A 16,697-nucleotide genomic window follows, 5' to 3' on the forward strand; every position below is an offset into this window, starting at 1 on the left:
GGGAGGCACAGTGTGTGGAGCTATTGTATACAGGGAGGCACAGTGTGTGGAGCTATTATATACAGAGAGGCACAGTATGTGGAGCTATTATTTACAGGAAGGCACAGTATGTTGAGCTATTATTTACAGGGAGGCAGTGTGTGGAGTTATTATTTACAGGAGCAACAGTGTGTAGAGGTACTATATATAAGATAAGCACAATGTGTGCCAGTATTATTTAGAAGTGAGATCTGAAGCTATCTGGGTGCACCCTGAAGACATAGCAGATGACCTGAGATGCACAAAGATCACGTCTCCTGGGAGTCACTGAAAGTCACTGTGTTCTGCCCCTGACTGCCCATAATCAGTAGTTGTCTCTCAGGGTACAATGCCGCTACCATTGTTTTGCACATATATGTCCAGCAATATTACAGTGTTATAGGGGATGGCCACTACAATGATATTGATGATCTATTATTTGGGAAAGTCATTAATAGCTGGTGGGGGTCTGACACCCTGAAACCTGCACCGATCAGCGGCTATCAGCTCTGGCAGGTGCCAGCTATAAACAGTGAATACAACAGAACACCACAGGGCCGTACAGTAGATCCGTTCCTATTGATCAGTAGGGATGCCAGCTGTCGGACCTCCAATATTGGGATGTTGATTACCTATCCTCTACCCTAACAATAGTTATATGATATAATTAGAAATGATCATAATCCCAGCTCTCGGTGGAAAAGCGTTGTAAGGCTCGGCTCACATTCATACAATGCGTCCAGCTAATGTTCAGCATTCAGCCGCATATAGTAGCGTATCCATAGACCTAAATGGGCAGGGTCCGATTTACGTTGAAATGTGTTTTTATTGCATGTACAAAGAAAAAAAAAAACCAAACCACTTGATCAGGTTTTCTTTCGCAAGTCAGTTTCAGTCACCAATAATGAAGAGATGCTTTTCCAGCGTTTTTTTCACTTTCTCGTTGCTTTTTAATGTGGAAACCCGCTGAATGAAGGGAGACCGCAAGAAGCAGTTGTTTCCAGTTCAGTCAGGAAACCCCAGTGTGTGCGGACGGCTCTGCCGACCCCAGCTTTCTGCTACTGTAAAACGCAGCGTTTAATTTGAGGAAAAACCGCGGCATGTGCACATAGCCTTGTAGATGAATGACGCTAGATGTCGGACCTCCAGGGGTCGGGAACACACCCTTGGAATGTGAGGGCACAGCTCCCAAACTGGGTGCCCCTTACCAGCTTCCTGAGGGAGCCCCAATGGGGCCAGTAATGGGGGTGAGGGGTCATGAGTGGGCGCCCCCGTCCCAGCAGCACACTCCATGAGACCACTCCACTCACAGCACATGACGTACAAGGAAGTATTGGGATGTGTACTGTGGCCTATGCCGCCTCCAGGCCGGACGGGACGGGTGTGGGGACTTTCTCCTCCACCGCACTACTGGCAGGTGAGCCACCGGCGGAGCACTATGTGGGGCGGACACCCGGCAGTGGGCGGACCTGGCTGCGCATGCGCGCTGCACAGACACGGTGGCCGCGGCTCCTGGTGTCGCCCTCGCTTAGACACTTACACAAGGCTGCGACCGCCGGTGTATCAGTGTCCACTACTCCACCCAACATCCCCGCACAGGCTCCGCCCACTCTCCAGCCCCTCCCCTCAATCCAGCGCCGCCATCTCAACTCAATGCTTGCAGCAAAGAAGTCCGAGTCCGGCGGGGGTGGTGAGAACGGAGCAGAGTCTCAGCCCCCTGCATCCTCCTCTTCATCATCCTCATCCTCCTCCTCATCATCATCCTCTTCTAGCATAATGGCCTCCCCAGACACTGGGGCGCCCCTGGAAAGGACCCCCAGGAAGAAGGACAGGGCCTCTCCGGGGGCAGAACACGGCGGCTCCTCGGCTCCGGGAATCATGGCTGGAGCGGACGGGGGGCAGCCCGAGACCCCGGAAGGTCGGCGGACAAGTCGGAGGAAGAGGGCAAAGGTGAGTGTGAGTCGGAGCCCCTCGCCCGATCTTTATCGCAGTGCGCCATTGTTCTGTCCTCATGGCGATCACTGCATATCCGGGAGTGTAGGAGCCCGATGGCTCTGCTGGGACCACACATGGGGGTCGTGGGTCGGCTCCCTGCGGACATCCTGTCCCCTAGCCCTATGGAAGAATCTTAGCCAGCCGTGGCTGATAACAGAGGACAATAGCACAGGGCAGCCTCTGATCAGTGTGAGGTGGCTGATAACAGAGGACAATAGCACAGGGCAGCCTCTGATCAGTGTGAGGTGGCTGATAACAGGGGAGAATAGCACACAGCAGCCTCTGATCAGTGTGAGGTGGCTGATAACAGGGGAGAATAGCACACGGCAGCCTCTGATCAGTATGAGGTGGCTGATAACAGGGGACAATAGCACACAGCAGCCTCTGATCAGTGTGAGGTGGCTGATAACAGGGGAGAATAGCACACGGCAGCCTCTGATCAGTGTGAGGTGGCTGATAACAGGGGAGAATAGCACACAGCAGCCTCTGATCAGTGTGAGGTGGCTGATAACAGGGGAGAATAGCACACGGCAGCCTCTGATCAGTATGAGGTGGCTGATAACAGGGGACAATAGCACACAGCAGCCTCTGATCAGTGTGAGGTGGCTGATAACAGGGGAGAATAGCACACGGCAGCCTCTGATCAGTGTGAGGTGGCTGATAACAGGGGAGAATAGCACACGGCAGCCTCTGATCAGTGTGAGGTGGCTGATAACAGGGGAGAATAGCACACGGCAGCCTCTGATCAGTGTGAGGTGGCTGATAACAGGGGAGAATAGCACACAGCAGCCTCTGATCAGTATGAGGTGGCTGATAACGGGAGAATAGCACACAGCAGCCTCTGATCAGTATGAGGTGGCTGATAACAGGGGAGAATAGCACACAGCAGCCTCTGATCAGTGTGAGGTGGCTGATAACAGGGGAGAATAGCACACAGCAGCCTCTGATCAGTGTGAGGTGGCTGATAACAGGGGAGAATAGCACACGGCAGCCTCTGATCAGTATGAGGTGGCTGATAACAGAGGACAATAGCACACGGCAGCCTCTGATCAGTGTGAGGTGGCTGATAACAGAGGAGAATAGCACACGGCAGCCTCTGATCAGTGTGAGGTGGCTGATAACAGGGGAGAATAGCACACGGCAGCCTCTGATCAGTGTGAGGTGGCTGATAACAGGGGAGAATAGCACACGGCAGCCTCTGATCAGTGTGAGGTGGCTGATAACAGGGGAGAATAGCACACGGCAGCCTCTGATCAGTGTGAGGTGGCTGATAACAGGGGACAATAGCACACGGCAGCCTCTGATCAGTGTGAGGTGGCTGATAACGGGGGACAATAGCACACAGCAGCCTCTGATCAGTGTGAGGTGGCTGATAACAGGGGAGAATAGCACACGGCAGCCTCTGAGGTGGCTGATAACAGGGGAGAATAGCACACGGCAGCCTCTGATCAGTGTGAGGTGGCTGATAACAGAGGAGAATAGCACACGGCAGCCTCTGATCAGTATGAGGTGGCTGATAACAGAGGACAATAGCACACAGCAGCCTCTGATCAGTGTGAGGTGGCTGATAACAGAGGACAATAGCACACGGCAGCCTCTGATCAGTGTGAGGTGGCTGATAACAGAGGACAATAGCACACAGCAGCCTCTGATCAGTGTGAGGTGGCTGATAACAGAGGAGAATAGCACACGGCAGCCTCTGATCAGTATGAGGTGGCTGATAACGGGAGAATAGCACACAGCAGCCTCTGATCAGTGTGAGGTGGCTGATAACAGAGGACAATAGCACACAGCAGCCTCTGATCAGTATGAGGTGGCTGATAACAGAGGACAATAGCACACGGCAGCCTCTGATCAGTATGAGGTGGCTGATAACGGGAGAATAGCACACGGCAGCCTCTGATCAGTATGAGGTGGCTGATAACAGAGGAGAATAGCACACGGCAGCCTCTGATCAGTGTGAGGTGGCTGATAACAGAGGACAATAGCACCCGGCAGCCTCTGATCAGTGTGAGGTGGCTGATAACAGAGGACAATAGCACACAGCAGCCTCTGATCAGTGTGAGGTGGCTGATAACAGAGGAGAATAGCACACGGCAGCCTCTGATCAGTATGAGGTGGCTGATAACGGGAGAATAGCACACAGCAGCCTCTGATCAGTATGAGGTGGCTGATAACAGAGGACAATAGCACACAGCAGCCTCTGATCAGTGTGAGGTGGCTGATAACAGAGGAGAATAGCACACGGCAGCCTCTGATCAGTATGAGGTGGCTGATAACGGGAGAATAGCACACAGCAGCCTCTGATCAGTATGAGGTGGCTGATAACAGAGGAGAATAGCACACGGCAGCCTCTGATCAGTATGAGGTGGCTGATAACAGAGGAGAATAGCACACAGCAGCCTCTGATCAGTGTGAGGTGGCTGATAACAGGGGAGAATAGCACACGGCAGCCTCTGATCAGTGTGAGGTGGCTGATAACAGAGGAGAATAGCACACGGCAGCCTCTGAGGTGGCTGATAACAGGGGAGAATAGCACACGGCAGCCTCTGATCAGTGTGAGGTGGCTGATAACAGAGGAGAATAGCACACGGCAGCCTCTGAGGTGGCTGATAACAGAGGAGAATAGCACACAGCAGCCTCTGATCAGTATGAGGTGGCTGATAACAGAGGAGAATAGCACACGGCAGCCTCTGATCAGTGTGAGGTGGCTGATAACAGGGGAGAATAGCACACGGCAGCCTCTGAGGTGGCTGATAACAGGGGAGAATAGCACACGGCAGCCTCTGATCAGTATGAGGTGGCTGATAACAGAGGACAATAGCACACAGCAGCCTCTGATCAGTATGAGGTGGCTGATAACAGAGGACAATAGCACACAGCAGCCTCTGATCAGTATGAGGTGGCTGATAACAGAGGACAATAGCACACGGCAGCCTCTGATCAGTATGAGGTGGCTGATAACGGGAGAATAGCACACAGCAGCCTCTGATCAGTATGAGGTGGCTGATAGCAGAGGAGAATAGCACACGGCAGCCTCTGATCAGTGTGAGGTGGCTGATAACAGGGGAGAATAGCACACGGCAGCCTCTGAGGTGGCTGATAACAGGGGAGAATAGCACACGGCAGCCTCTGATCAGTATGAGGTGGCTGATAACGGGAGAATAGCACACGGCAGCCTCTGATCAGTATGAGGTGGCTGATAACGGGAGAATAGCACACAGCAGCCTCTGATCAGTATGAGGTGGCTGATAACAGAGGAGAATAGCACACGGCAGCCTCTGATCAGTGAGGAGTGGTTGATAACAGGGGAGAATAGCACACGGCAGCCTCTGATCAGTGTGAGGTGGTTGATAACAGGGGAGAATAGCACACAGCAGCCTCTGATCAGTGAGGAGTGGTTGATAACAGGGGAGAATAGCATGCATGCTAAGGCCTCGATAAGCATGAGACTAACATCGGCCAGCCGGTATGGATGTGTGTGACAGGCCGTCCTATAACGTGCTGGTGACAGAGGCTGTTGGGAGGTATTCCATCAGACTGCTGCTGCTTTTGTTCCTTAGAGATAAGAGGCATCTGGCAGCTGCTGTGTGTTGGAGAGTCGGGCCAGATGGTGGCTCCGGTGTGTGGGAGAGTCGGGCCAGATGGTGGCTCCGGTGTGTGGGAGAGTCGGGCCAGATGGTGGCTCCGGTGTGTGGGAGAGTCGGGCCAGATGGTGGCTCCGGTGTGTGGGAGAGTCGGGCCGGATGGTGGCTCCGGTGTGTGGGAGAGTCGGGCCGGATGGTGGCTCCGGTGTGTGGGAGAGTCGGGCCGGATGGTGGCTCCGGTGTGTGGGAGAGTCGGGCCGGATGGTGGCTCCGGTGTGTGGGAGAGTCAGGCCGGATGGTGGCATTTTAGTGGACTGACTCCGACTCCTAAAATATATAATAAATTGATACAGTAGTTCAGTGTAGGATGTGATGTCAATTTTTCATAGTAATTTGGGAAAGTTATGTAATATCCTATAAATGTCTGTTCTGTTCCTGATCGGAGGATCTCGGCTTTTAGCTGAGATGAATCTGTGCTGCACTTTATGCACGTGCTCAGTAGTGACCAGTGCTGTGGAGTCGGAGCTGAGATGAATCTGTGCTGCACTTTATGTACATGCTCAGTAGTGACCGGTACTGAGGAATCTGTGCTGCACTTTATGCACTTGCTCAGTAGTGACCAGTGCTGTGGAGTTGGAGCTGAGATGAATCTGTGCTACACTTTATGCACGTGCTCAGTAGTGACCAGTGCTGTGGAGTTGGAGCTGAGAGGAATCTGTGCTGCACTTTATGCACGTGCACAGTAGTGACCAGTGATGTGGAGTCGGAGCTGAGATGAATCTGTGCTGCACTTTATGCACGTGCTCAGTAGTGACCAGTGCTGTGGAGTTGGAGCTGAGAGGAATCTGTGCTGCACTTTATGCACGTGCTCAGTAGTGACCAGTGCTGTGGAGTTGGAGCTGAGAGGAATCTGTGCTGCACTTTATGCACATGCACAGTAGTGACCAGTGCTGTGGAGTCGGAGCTGAGAGGAATCTGTGCTGCACTTTATGCACGTGCTCAGTAGTGACCAGTGCTGTGGAGTCGGAGCTGAGAGGAATCTGTGCTGCACTTTATGCACGTGCTCAGTAGTGACCAGTGCTGTGGAGTCGGAGCTGAGATGAATCTGTGCTGCACTTTATGCACGTGCTCAGTAGTGACCAGTGCTGTGGAGTCGGAGCTGAGATGAATCTGTGCTGCACTTTATGCACATGCTCAGTAGTAACCAGTGCTGTGGAGTTGGAGCTGAGATGAATCTGTGCTGCACTTTATGCACATGCTCAGTAGTGACTGGTATTGTGAGGTCGGAGTCAGGGAACTGTCGGAGGTTTGTCTTACCGATTCCACAGCCCTGATTAGGACATGTTGCCCCAATCTGCAGAGCGCATGTACGATCATAGACTTGTGTGTGTTCCTTCTAGTGATGTACCAGGAGGTGGATTCCAGTGCCTCCTCGGCACCCAACCGACGTTGTATGTGCCCAGGTACAGAGCCCGCACTTCCTGACTTTGTGCAGATGAGCTGCAGTGTGTTGTGAGCCATCTGCTGCAGCTAACAATGAGCGTATTAGTGAGCAGGGCCCTCACAATGCCTGTCTGCCTGCTGCCTGCCTGGCATTCCTTCCAGTACAAAATGACCTCACAAAGTCATATATAGGATTATTTCTTCTTTTCAGCCAGGGAATAATATGTATATTATTGGTGACTGTCCTGGGAGACCCTGATCACGAGAATTAAGGGGATGCAGGATGGATTTAGGGCTAATCCCTGTACCCCAGTCATCCCACCGCAGTGTGACCCTATTCTAGTGAATCAAGCCAGTTTTGACTCCCCCATACACAGGAATCCCGAAAGCTCCTGTGTTCTCACTGAGAGGGTCAGGGGATTGGGGGTGGGGGGGGGGGAGAGTAAGGAAATCTAGCAGGCCGTCCACTCGAGCAGTCGGCCATCTTCTTCTCCCTGCCGCTTCATGAGCGCTTATTTCAGAAGCTGATACTAACACCTCAGGAGAACCAAGGTACTCGCTGCAGCACCACGGCCCCCATGTACTATTCCCTTGGGGACCGTCACTTCTCACAGTTTATGGAAGACAGTGATAACGCCATGCTGTTTGTTCCTGCATTTCCAGGAGGAATAATGGAGGAACGCCATAAGAATCTTAAGATGCGCTGTCTAGAATTGCATGTATTTAGTAAACCAGACATGGGAGCCTGCACATCCTATTTAGGCTGCGTTCACACGGCGCCTTTTCTTCTGCCATGGGTCCACGTGGAAGCGGAGATCCACATGAAGGTTCTGCTCCATTACTGCCCTCACCCTCCGGCTGTTCCATGCCTTCTGCCCCGCAGTGGCTTCAGAGCCGGACCTTGGAGAAACACAAGCCGCCCTAACTTGTCAGTATGCCGGGGACTTCAACCACGCAGGTGTCGCCCTGTTGTGGCTGTGGAGACCCAGGGTGAAACGTGGCGGCTTCCTCTCTCATTGCTATGGGAGGGGAGCCGTAATGACAGCCGCTAGTGCACAGACAGCTCCGACATCCCGAAAGTGACTGTCCACCTTTACTATTACCCTCCTAGGCTTAGTCTGCATCATAGAAGAAGCTATAGCATCATTCTTCCTTCACTAATACTGTCATATCCTCGCAGCAAGCGTTGTCCTGGCACGTGCCCAGCTCCGATTCCTGACACCTCACGTAACACGTCTGCGGTATTCTGTAAGGGGGTGTCCGCAGGCACAAAGGTGTCGCGTCACGCAAAGGGAGGGACGCTGACGTAAAATGCGTGCACCTATGGTGCACTACGGTGATGATCCCATTCCGTGCCATGGGCTGGTCGGACCTTTCACATTGTCGCCCTACAGATCCCAAGTGTTGGGACCTTTTTCATCATCTTGTCCCTTTTCTATTTTTCAGGTAGAATATAGGGAGATGGATGAAAGCCTCGCCAACCTGTCCGAAGATGAGTACTATTCAGAAGAAGAGCGAAATGCTAAAGCAGAAAGGGAGAAGAAAGTGCCACCACCGCCTCCACAAGCTCCTCCAGAGGAAGAGGTGGACAGCGAGCCTGAGGAGCCATCGGGTACATGTAGTAATCTTCATTGCCTTTATCTTTTCCCCACATAACAATGCTCAATGCCCCTCCTATAAATTAGGAATTTAAGCTATGTGCACACTTTGAGTAAAACTTCGACACCATTTCTGCCTCTAGCTGAAAAAAACCCTTCATTTTGGGTGTGTTTTGAACATGGGTTTTTGGTGCATTTTTCTCTGCATTTTTGGTTGATTTTTGTGAAGTGAATGGTGGAAAATGCGCAGAGAACTGACCTGCTCTAGATTATTTTCTGCACCAGATCTGCAAGTCAAAAATACTCAACGTGTGCATGACACTTCGGGTTTCTCCTTCACTTTGCTGGCATCAGGTTTTGTCACAAATCTGCACAAAAAATGCACCAAATCTGCAAAGTGTGCACACAGTCTGAAGGCTTAGTTGTCCCGAGCCAACTAAAACTATGGCCTTGCTGCGGTCCATCAATGGTCATATAACCCCCTGACTCCCCCTGCATACACCCAAAAAACCCTTTTGAAGTTCTTCCGCGCTGTCTGTGAATCCTGTCGGTCCGGTCCTATGGGCTTTGGTTTCTGCGGCCTCCATCCCCCCCTCCCGGCTGATGATGGCCGTGCTCCTGCTGTAACTGGTGTGGATGACACCTCCTGTGCCATCCACATAGCCGGGAGAAATCTCATGCCCGAGCACAGAAATCACCGGCTCGCGCCTGCACACTATACTCTGCCCTATAGCAAACAGAGCTGAAAACATAAGTGTGCATGTATAAGGCGTGAGATTTCTCCCGGCTATGTGGATGGCACAGGAGGCGTCACCCACACCAGTTACAGCAGGAGGACGGCCATCATCAGCCGGGAGGGGGGATGGAGGCCGCAGAAACCAAAGCCCATCGGACCGGACCGACAGGATTAACATACATCACGGGAGAACTTCAAAAGGTTATTTATGTGGTATACAGGGGGTTATCTAACCATTGTTTATTTGGGTGGTATACAGGGGTTTACCTAACCATTATTTGGGTGGTATACAGGGGGTTACATAACAATTGATTATTTAGGTGGTATACAGGGAGTTATCTAACCATTGTTTATTTGGGTGGTATCCAGGCGGTTTCCTAACCATTGATTATTTGGGTGGCATACAGGGGGTTATCTAACCATTGATTATTTGGGTGGTATACAGGGGGTTATCTAACCATTGATTATTTGGGTGGTATACAGGGGGTTACCCAACCATTGATTATTTGTGTGGTATACAGGGGGCTATCTAACCATTGATTATTTGGGTGGTATACAGGGGGTTATCTAACCATTGATTATTTGGGTGGTATACAGGGGGTTACCCAACCATTGATTATTTGTGTGGTATACAGGGGGCTATATAATCATTGATTATTTGGGTGGTATACAGGGGGTTATCTAACCATTGATTATTTGGGTGGTATACAGGGGGTTATCTAACCATTGATTATTTGGGTGGTATACATAGGGTTATCTAACCATTGATTATTTGGGTGGTATACAGGGGGTTACCCAACCATTGATTATTTGGGTGGTATACAGGGGGCTATATAACCATTGATTATTTGGGTGGTATACAGGGGGTTACCTAACCATTGATTATTTGGGTGGTATACAGGGGGTTACCTAACCATTGATGCTGCAGCACAGGTGCTGATTAAGGTCATCGTTTTGCTTGACACAGGACAGAACTGGTGTTAGGTTCCCTTTAATAACTTATAAGTTGAAACAATAAGATATTTTTTAAAGAATGTATTATAAATTACAAAACTGCCTCCTGAAATTGTGGCTATGCAAAGGGTTCTGGGAGCTGCCGTGTACCAGTATCCCTCCATGCCCAATGTCAGACCAGGCAGAAGGCCGGGGTACTCAGGGGGGATAATTATATGGCAATGTCACCAACTAACACTAAAAAAGACCCTCCTACTGTTTACAATATATTTATTCAAAATTCACATAAAAAGTGGGACTTGGGTAATAAAGTCATGGGGGTGGGGTGGGGGAAATTGGGCCTAGCTCTATATCAGCCTCCTGTCCTGATCCCCCTAGCGGGGGCACAACATTGCATTACAATAAAGGAGGCCGATATAGAGCTAGGCCCAATTTTTCCCCACCCCCTGTAACTTTATTACCCAAGTCCCCTTTTTTATATAAATTTTGAATAAATACGCTGTAAATAGTAGAGGGGTCTTTGTTAGTGTTAGTTGGTAATTTTTGGGACCTTCGTCCATCTAGTTTAGTATTCCCGCGTACTGCAATGTCCCAGGAATATGGTTTCCGCTTTCTCCAGGTGTAGAGGGCGCAGCCTTCCAGAGCAGGCTTCCACATGACAGAATGACTTCCCAAGAGGCAGCATGCTTCCCTGACATTATCAGCGGCCCGCAGCCCACGCAGAAGGTCTTCCTGTACATCCGGAACCGGACGGTACGTAGGACTGCGCCACCCTTGTGCCCACTTACACGGGGCTGCTGTAAACTGGCTCTTACTCACATTGTCATTCTTCTCCTAGCTGCAGTTGTGGTTAGACAACCCGAAAGTCCAACTCACCTTCGAGGCGACCCTTCAGCAGCTAGAAGCACCTTATAATAGTAAGTTCTTGTGCATTAGAGGAATTGTCCATCTTTGGGGACTTTTTTTTTTCTTATATAAATGCATTCATTTTTGGCAATATATAATTTTTGGAATTGGAACTTTTTTTCCTCATTTGCTTTCTGTAGCCTCTATTACTCACTGCTTATTGTCCGTGAGCACATTCTGATGGTCCAGCGGGAGAGCTTTTAACTCTTATCTATTTTTTTCCTCGGCTAGTATATGGGCAATGTGCAGGGAAACTAAAAGCCTGTATTGCGAAAATGATTTTTAGCCGCAAATACATGTACTTAAACAACCTCTTTAATATGGAGATAGAATTATGCGAAAAATGAAGAATTGTATGTATAATAATATTTTTTTTTCTGTCTCATCTTTAGGCGACTCTGTGCTGGTTCACAGAATACACTGCTATCTTGAAAGACATGGATTAATTAACTTTGGTATCTACAAGAGACTGAAACCTTTACCAAGTAAGGAACCGGGAAATATCCTTCCAGTTTTAAGTAGGATATTCTACGATTTGATAATCTTGTGTGCCAGTAAGTGTGGGCACGACAAGGGCATATCCTATCCTGTACATCATTAATCATCCCTTTGATTGAGGTTGCAGCAAGATTCTGGCTGTCATTCTGCCAGTGATGAATAGGTGTTACCTGGTTGTGATGGGCAGATGCCTTTTTTTGGTGTGGTAGACTTCATACCGATTTTATGTATATAGAAATAAATCATCTCTGTCATTATTACACGGAATATCTATATTTTACAATACAGAATTTCTATCCGTGTGTAGGTCACCATCTTATTTTCTTTCCCCTCTAGCCAAGAAAACAGGAAAGGTGATCATCATTGGCTCGGGAGTATCTGGCTTGGCTGCTGCTCGCCAGTTGCAAAGTTTTGGAATGGATGTTACTCTCTTAGAAGCAAGGGTAAGTGAAGTTAACCCCTTATTATTCCCCCTGAACGACACTGGCTAACTTTTTAATTTGGCTATTTCTCCCTGGATTCTGGTTTTGCTTTTCTTACCCTTGCTGTAATGTGGATTGTCGGGACGGCACAGTAACATTTGATTTGCCTTACAGGACCGTGTCGGGGGAAGAGTTGCTACCTTCCGAAAAGGAAATTATGTTGCTGACTTGGGTGCAATGGTTGTCACTGGACTTGGTGAGTTGCTTTCCCTTAAAGCAGTTTTCATATGATCCCATTGAGATCAGTTGCTTTGGGTATTCTTACCCTGCATCTGGATAATTTAGTGAGATGGGTGATGCCGGCACGTCTTTCACAAATGTCTGGTTTTTCACTATGGCAGGATGCGGTACGTACATTGATAAACTGAAGCCTGCACTTTTCGCTTTGTTGTAGGTGGCAATCCAATGGCTGTGATCAGCAAACAAGTCAATATGGAATTGGCAAAAATAAAGCAAAAATGCCCACTGTATGAAGCGAATGGACAAGCGGTACATGTATATATTGAGTCAAATTCTCTATTTTTTTTTTATTTTTAATATATATTGCAATTTTTATTAGTGTACAGTTTGTTTCTAACAACATTTATTGCAGATCTTATGTGCATTTGCCGAATTCTGGCCCTCGACCTTCTTTCCCTTTTGCTCCGATAAGTCTATGAGAAGCTCCTGACTTCTGCATGCAGTGTATAAACCATGTCACTGAGAATCTACATTCACTATCTGCTTGCCTCTTCACTGGTAACCAACTAGAGACAAGTATCGGCAGATTTCGAGAAGCCATTAAAGTGGATACAGGAACCAAAGGCTGCCAGATTTAGTAGTCTACACAATGAGACATAGGAGGTTAAAGGTGTTGTCTGTTACTTTAATATTGAGAGCCTAACCTTAGGTCATCAACGCCAGATTGGTGGGGGAGCGACACCCGACATCCCCAACAGGTGGGATCAGTTGCGGAGTTGAGAAGAACAGCTCTATTAACTGCATAGTGGCCGCATCGGGGTACTGCAGATCCACCCCTGACCACATATGGAACAGCTTCAGCTCCCTTGCCAATCTGGTATTGATGACCTATCCTAATAATAGCCATCAGTATCAAACTACTGGACAACCCCTTTTAGTGAAGTAACGAGCAGATTTCCCCTGTATCATGCCTTTCTGTGAGCTACCTAGCTCTGTGTGCTTCTATATTGGTAGAAGTGTGCTATATATTGGCTGGAGGAAGCTTTTAGTCATTGGTGGAACTTTTGAGCATTGACTCTTGAGTAACCAGTATCAGTGTCTTTCTTCTGCCCACATCATCATCATAGGCATGGATGCTCCTATCTTACAATGCAATGTAAACTATTATTGATTTATATAGCACCATTGATTCCATGGTGCTGTACATGAGAAGGGGTTACATACAAATTACAGATATCACAGTAAGCAAACTAACAATGACAGACTGATACAGAGGGGCGAGGATCCTGCCCTTGCGGGCTTACATTCTATGGCTGATAGACGCTCCAGGATTCTGGACAGCAGGGAGGTGATGTCTGGGCTAGAAAGGTAAATCTGAGTCATCAGCATAAAGGTGGTACTGGAATCCGTGGGACTTTATGAATTGTCCCAGGCCAAGTGTATAGATTGAGAAGAGTAGGGGTCCTAGAACAGAGCCTTGGGGGACTCCCAACAGAGAGAGGGTGGGATGAGGAGGTAGAGTGGGAGTGGGAGATGCTGGATGTGCAGTTGGAAAGGTATGAGGAGGTCCAGGATAGGGCGAGGTCTTTGATGCCAAAGGAGGAGAGGATCTGTAGTAGCAGGCAGTGGTCAACTGTGTCGAAAGCAGAGGACAGGTCTAGAAGGAGGAGTACAGAGTATTGTCCGTTAGCTTTGGCTATAAGTAGGTCGTTAGTAAGTTTGGTCAGGGCTGTCTCAGTGGAGTGATGGGGGCGGAAACCAGATTGTAGATTGTCAAAGAGCAACTTAGATGGGAGGTGGGAGGAAAGTTCAGCATGGACGTGCTGCTCCAGGAGTTTGGAAGCGAATGGGAGCACCGATATTGGGCGATAGCTGGACATAGCAGTTGGATCTAGGGTTGGCTTTTTAAGGATAGACGTGATTATGGCATGTTTGGAAGCAGAAGGGAAGGTGCCAGAAGTTAGTGATAGGTTGAAGAGGTGGGTTAGGGATGGGATAAGAGTGGTGGTGAGGTTGGGGAGAAGGTGGGATGGGATTGGGTCGAGCGCACAGGTGGTGAGGTGCGATTTGGAGAGGAGACAGTTAAGCCCCCCTTCAATGATGTTGGATAAAGAGGTTATGGAGTTTGGGCATTAGTCTGGTATACAAAGGGGTTGTGGTGGTTGAAGAATGAAGACTTGCCTTGTTTGGTCATTTTTAAAGTGTGTGGCAAAGTCCTCAGCAGAGATGAGGGAGGTTGGAAGGGGCAGTGGGGGGCAGAGGAGGGAGTTAAAGGTTTTGAATAACTGTTTGGGGTTGTAGGATTGGGAAGATACGAAGGTTGTGAAGTAGGCCTGTTTAGCAGAGGTGAGAGCAGATTTAAAAGCGAGTGTTGCGTGTTTGAATGCAGTGAAGTCGTCTTGCGAATGTGTTTTTTTCCAGTGCCGCTCTGCAACCCTGGACACTTGCCGGAACTTTTTAGTGGTATTATTGTGGCAGGGTTGTCTATTGATATGTTGCACTCTGCCATGAACGAGAGGGACAACCGTGTCAATAGCTATGCGAGAGTTGCATTGTAGAAAGCAGTGGTACTGTCTGTGTCGTGGAGTGAGGATATGGATGCCAGTGGTAGGATAGAGTCAGAGAGTGTGTGGGTGTCTGGGTGTTCAAGGTTTCTGCAGGGGGTGCGCATGTTGCTGGACATGGGTGACCGTTGAGGAGGACAGGGATGGGAAGGTGAGCAGATGGTGGTCGGATAGAGGGAGAGGGGAGGTGGTGAAATTAGATGGAGAGCAGAGACTGGTGAAGACCAGGTCTAGTGTATGTCCGTCTGTGTGGGTGGCTGCGGAGGACCACTGAGTAAGTCCAAAAGATGAAGTAAGGGACAGAAGTTTGGAGGCTGTTGACTGAAGGGTGGGGATGTTGAAGTCACCCATGATGATGGTGGGAATGTGAGCAGAGAGAAAGTGAAGAAGCCAGGTGGAGAATTGGTCAATAAAGGTAGTGGCCGGGCCCGGAGGTCGGTATATGGCGGCCACTTGGAGGTTGGAGGGAGAGTAGATGCGGACAGAATGGACTTCAAAAGAGGGGAGGGTAGAGGTGGGATTGGGTTAAAGGTGCAGTTTGAAGAAAGGAGAAGACCCACTCCTCCACCATGTCTGTTGCCGGGGCGAGGGGTGTGGGTGAAGTGGAGGCCGCCGTAAGACAGTGCAGCAGGGGAGGCGGTGTCAGAGGGTGTTAGCCATGTTTGTGAGGCCGAGGAAGGCAAGCTTGTGAGAGAGAAAAAGGTCTTGAATCACATTAAGCTTATTGCAGATTGAGCGGGAATTCCGGAGAGAGGGAGCAAGAGGATGGGCGTCTGGGGCACGGGTTTTATGTTGGATAGATTGCGGTAGTTCTTATTAGATAGGGAGTGGTAGGAGGGGGTAGTCATGGGAGGTATGAGCTGTGGGGGTCCAGGGTTGGCATATATGTCGCCAGCAGTGAGGAGAAGCAGAGAAAGGGAGAGCAGGTGGGAGAAGGAGAGTGGCTGGCTTGTTTATTTAGGACAGATTTGAGGTTGAGGAGCAGGTCAGCAGAGGAGGTCAGGTGGGGAGGTAAGAGCACTGTAAGGGCATATGTAAACATGGTGAAGGAATAAGATGGGTTAATACGAAAGCTAGATCTAAGAAATGCTTATTCAGCAGACATACCCAAAAGAGACAGATACATAGAGTGGGGTCCTGACTCCTGTCATGACTAACTGCCATTGAAATAACTGCACTTCACGATACTTTGCTGCCGGGAGACGCGTGCCTGACCCGCACGCGTGCCCCCCTAGAATGCTACTAAATTTATAGGACTAAGTAGAGGATCAGGTGAGAGGGATTGTGGGAGCTTATTTGGGATAAATTAGCAATTGGCCAACACACCAGGGGAGGTTACATGATCAAAGGCACTGGGCCTGTTTACAACCATATGCTGTAAGGGTACCGTCACACTATACGATTTACCTACGATCACGACCAGCGATATGACCTGGCCGTGATCGTAGGTAAATCGTAGTGTGGTCGCTGGGGAGCTGTCACACAGACCGCTCTCCAGCGACCAAGATGCCGAGGTCCCTGGGTAACCAGGGTAAACATCGGGTAACTAAGCGCAGGACCGCGCTTAGTTACCCGATGTTTACCCTGGTTACAAGCGTTAAACTAAAAAAAAAACAAACAGCACATACTTACATTCTGGTGTCCGTCAGGTCCCTTGCAGTCTCTGCTTCCCGCACTGTGACTGCCGGCCGTAAAGTGAAAGCACAGCCGCTGTGCTCTGCTTTCACTTTACGGCC

At 49.5% G+C, this 16,697-nt stretch overlaps 1 protein-coding gene across 4 annotated transcripts in view; it reads left to right on the forward strand.

Moving 5' to 3' along the window:
* Positions 1–1,260: 1,260 nt before the first annotated feature.
* KDM1A (lysine demethylase 1A) overlaps positions 1,261–16,697 on the forward strand; it is a 29,275-nt gene continuing 13,838 nt past the window's right edge. Inside the window, exons 1-8 of one of the 4 annotated variants that reach the window (XM_069756957.1) lie at positions 1,261–1,968; positions 8,490–8,661; positions 10,951–11,084; positions 11,170–11,248; positions 11,630–11,722; positions 12,072–12,178; positions 12,332–12,413; positions 12,612–12,712. In XM_069756957.1, the coding sequence (XP_069613058.1) occupies positions 1,276–1,968; positions 8,490–8,661; positions 10,951–11,084; positions 11,170–11,248; positions 11,630–11,722; positions 12,072–12,178; positions 12,332–12,413; positions 12,612–12,712 (1,461 nt within the window). In that variant the 5' untranslated portion in view covers positions 1,261–1,275. The remainder of the gene's footprint in view (positions 1,969–8,489; positions 8,662–10,950; positions 11,085–11,169; positions 11,249–11,629; positions 11,723–12,071; positions 12,179–12,331; positions 12,414–12,611; positions 12,713–16,697) is intronic. The other 3 variants (XM_069756958.1, XM_069756959.1, XM_069756960.1) reach the window with 3 other exon arrangements.

Source organism: Ranitomeya imitator, chromosome 3 (assembly GCF_032444005.1).
Source record: "Ranitomeya imitator isolate aRanImi1 chromosome 3, aRanImi1.pri, whole genome shotgun sequence".
NCBI lineage: Eukaryota > Metazoa > Chordata > Amphibia > Anura > Dendrobatidae > Ranitomeya > Ranitomeya imitator.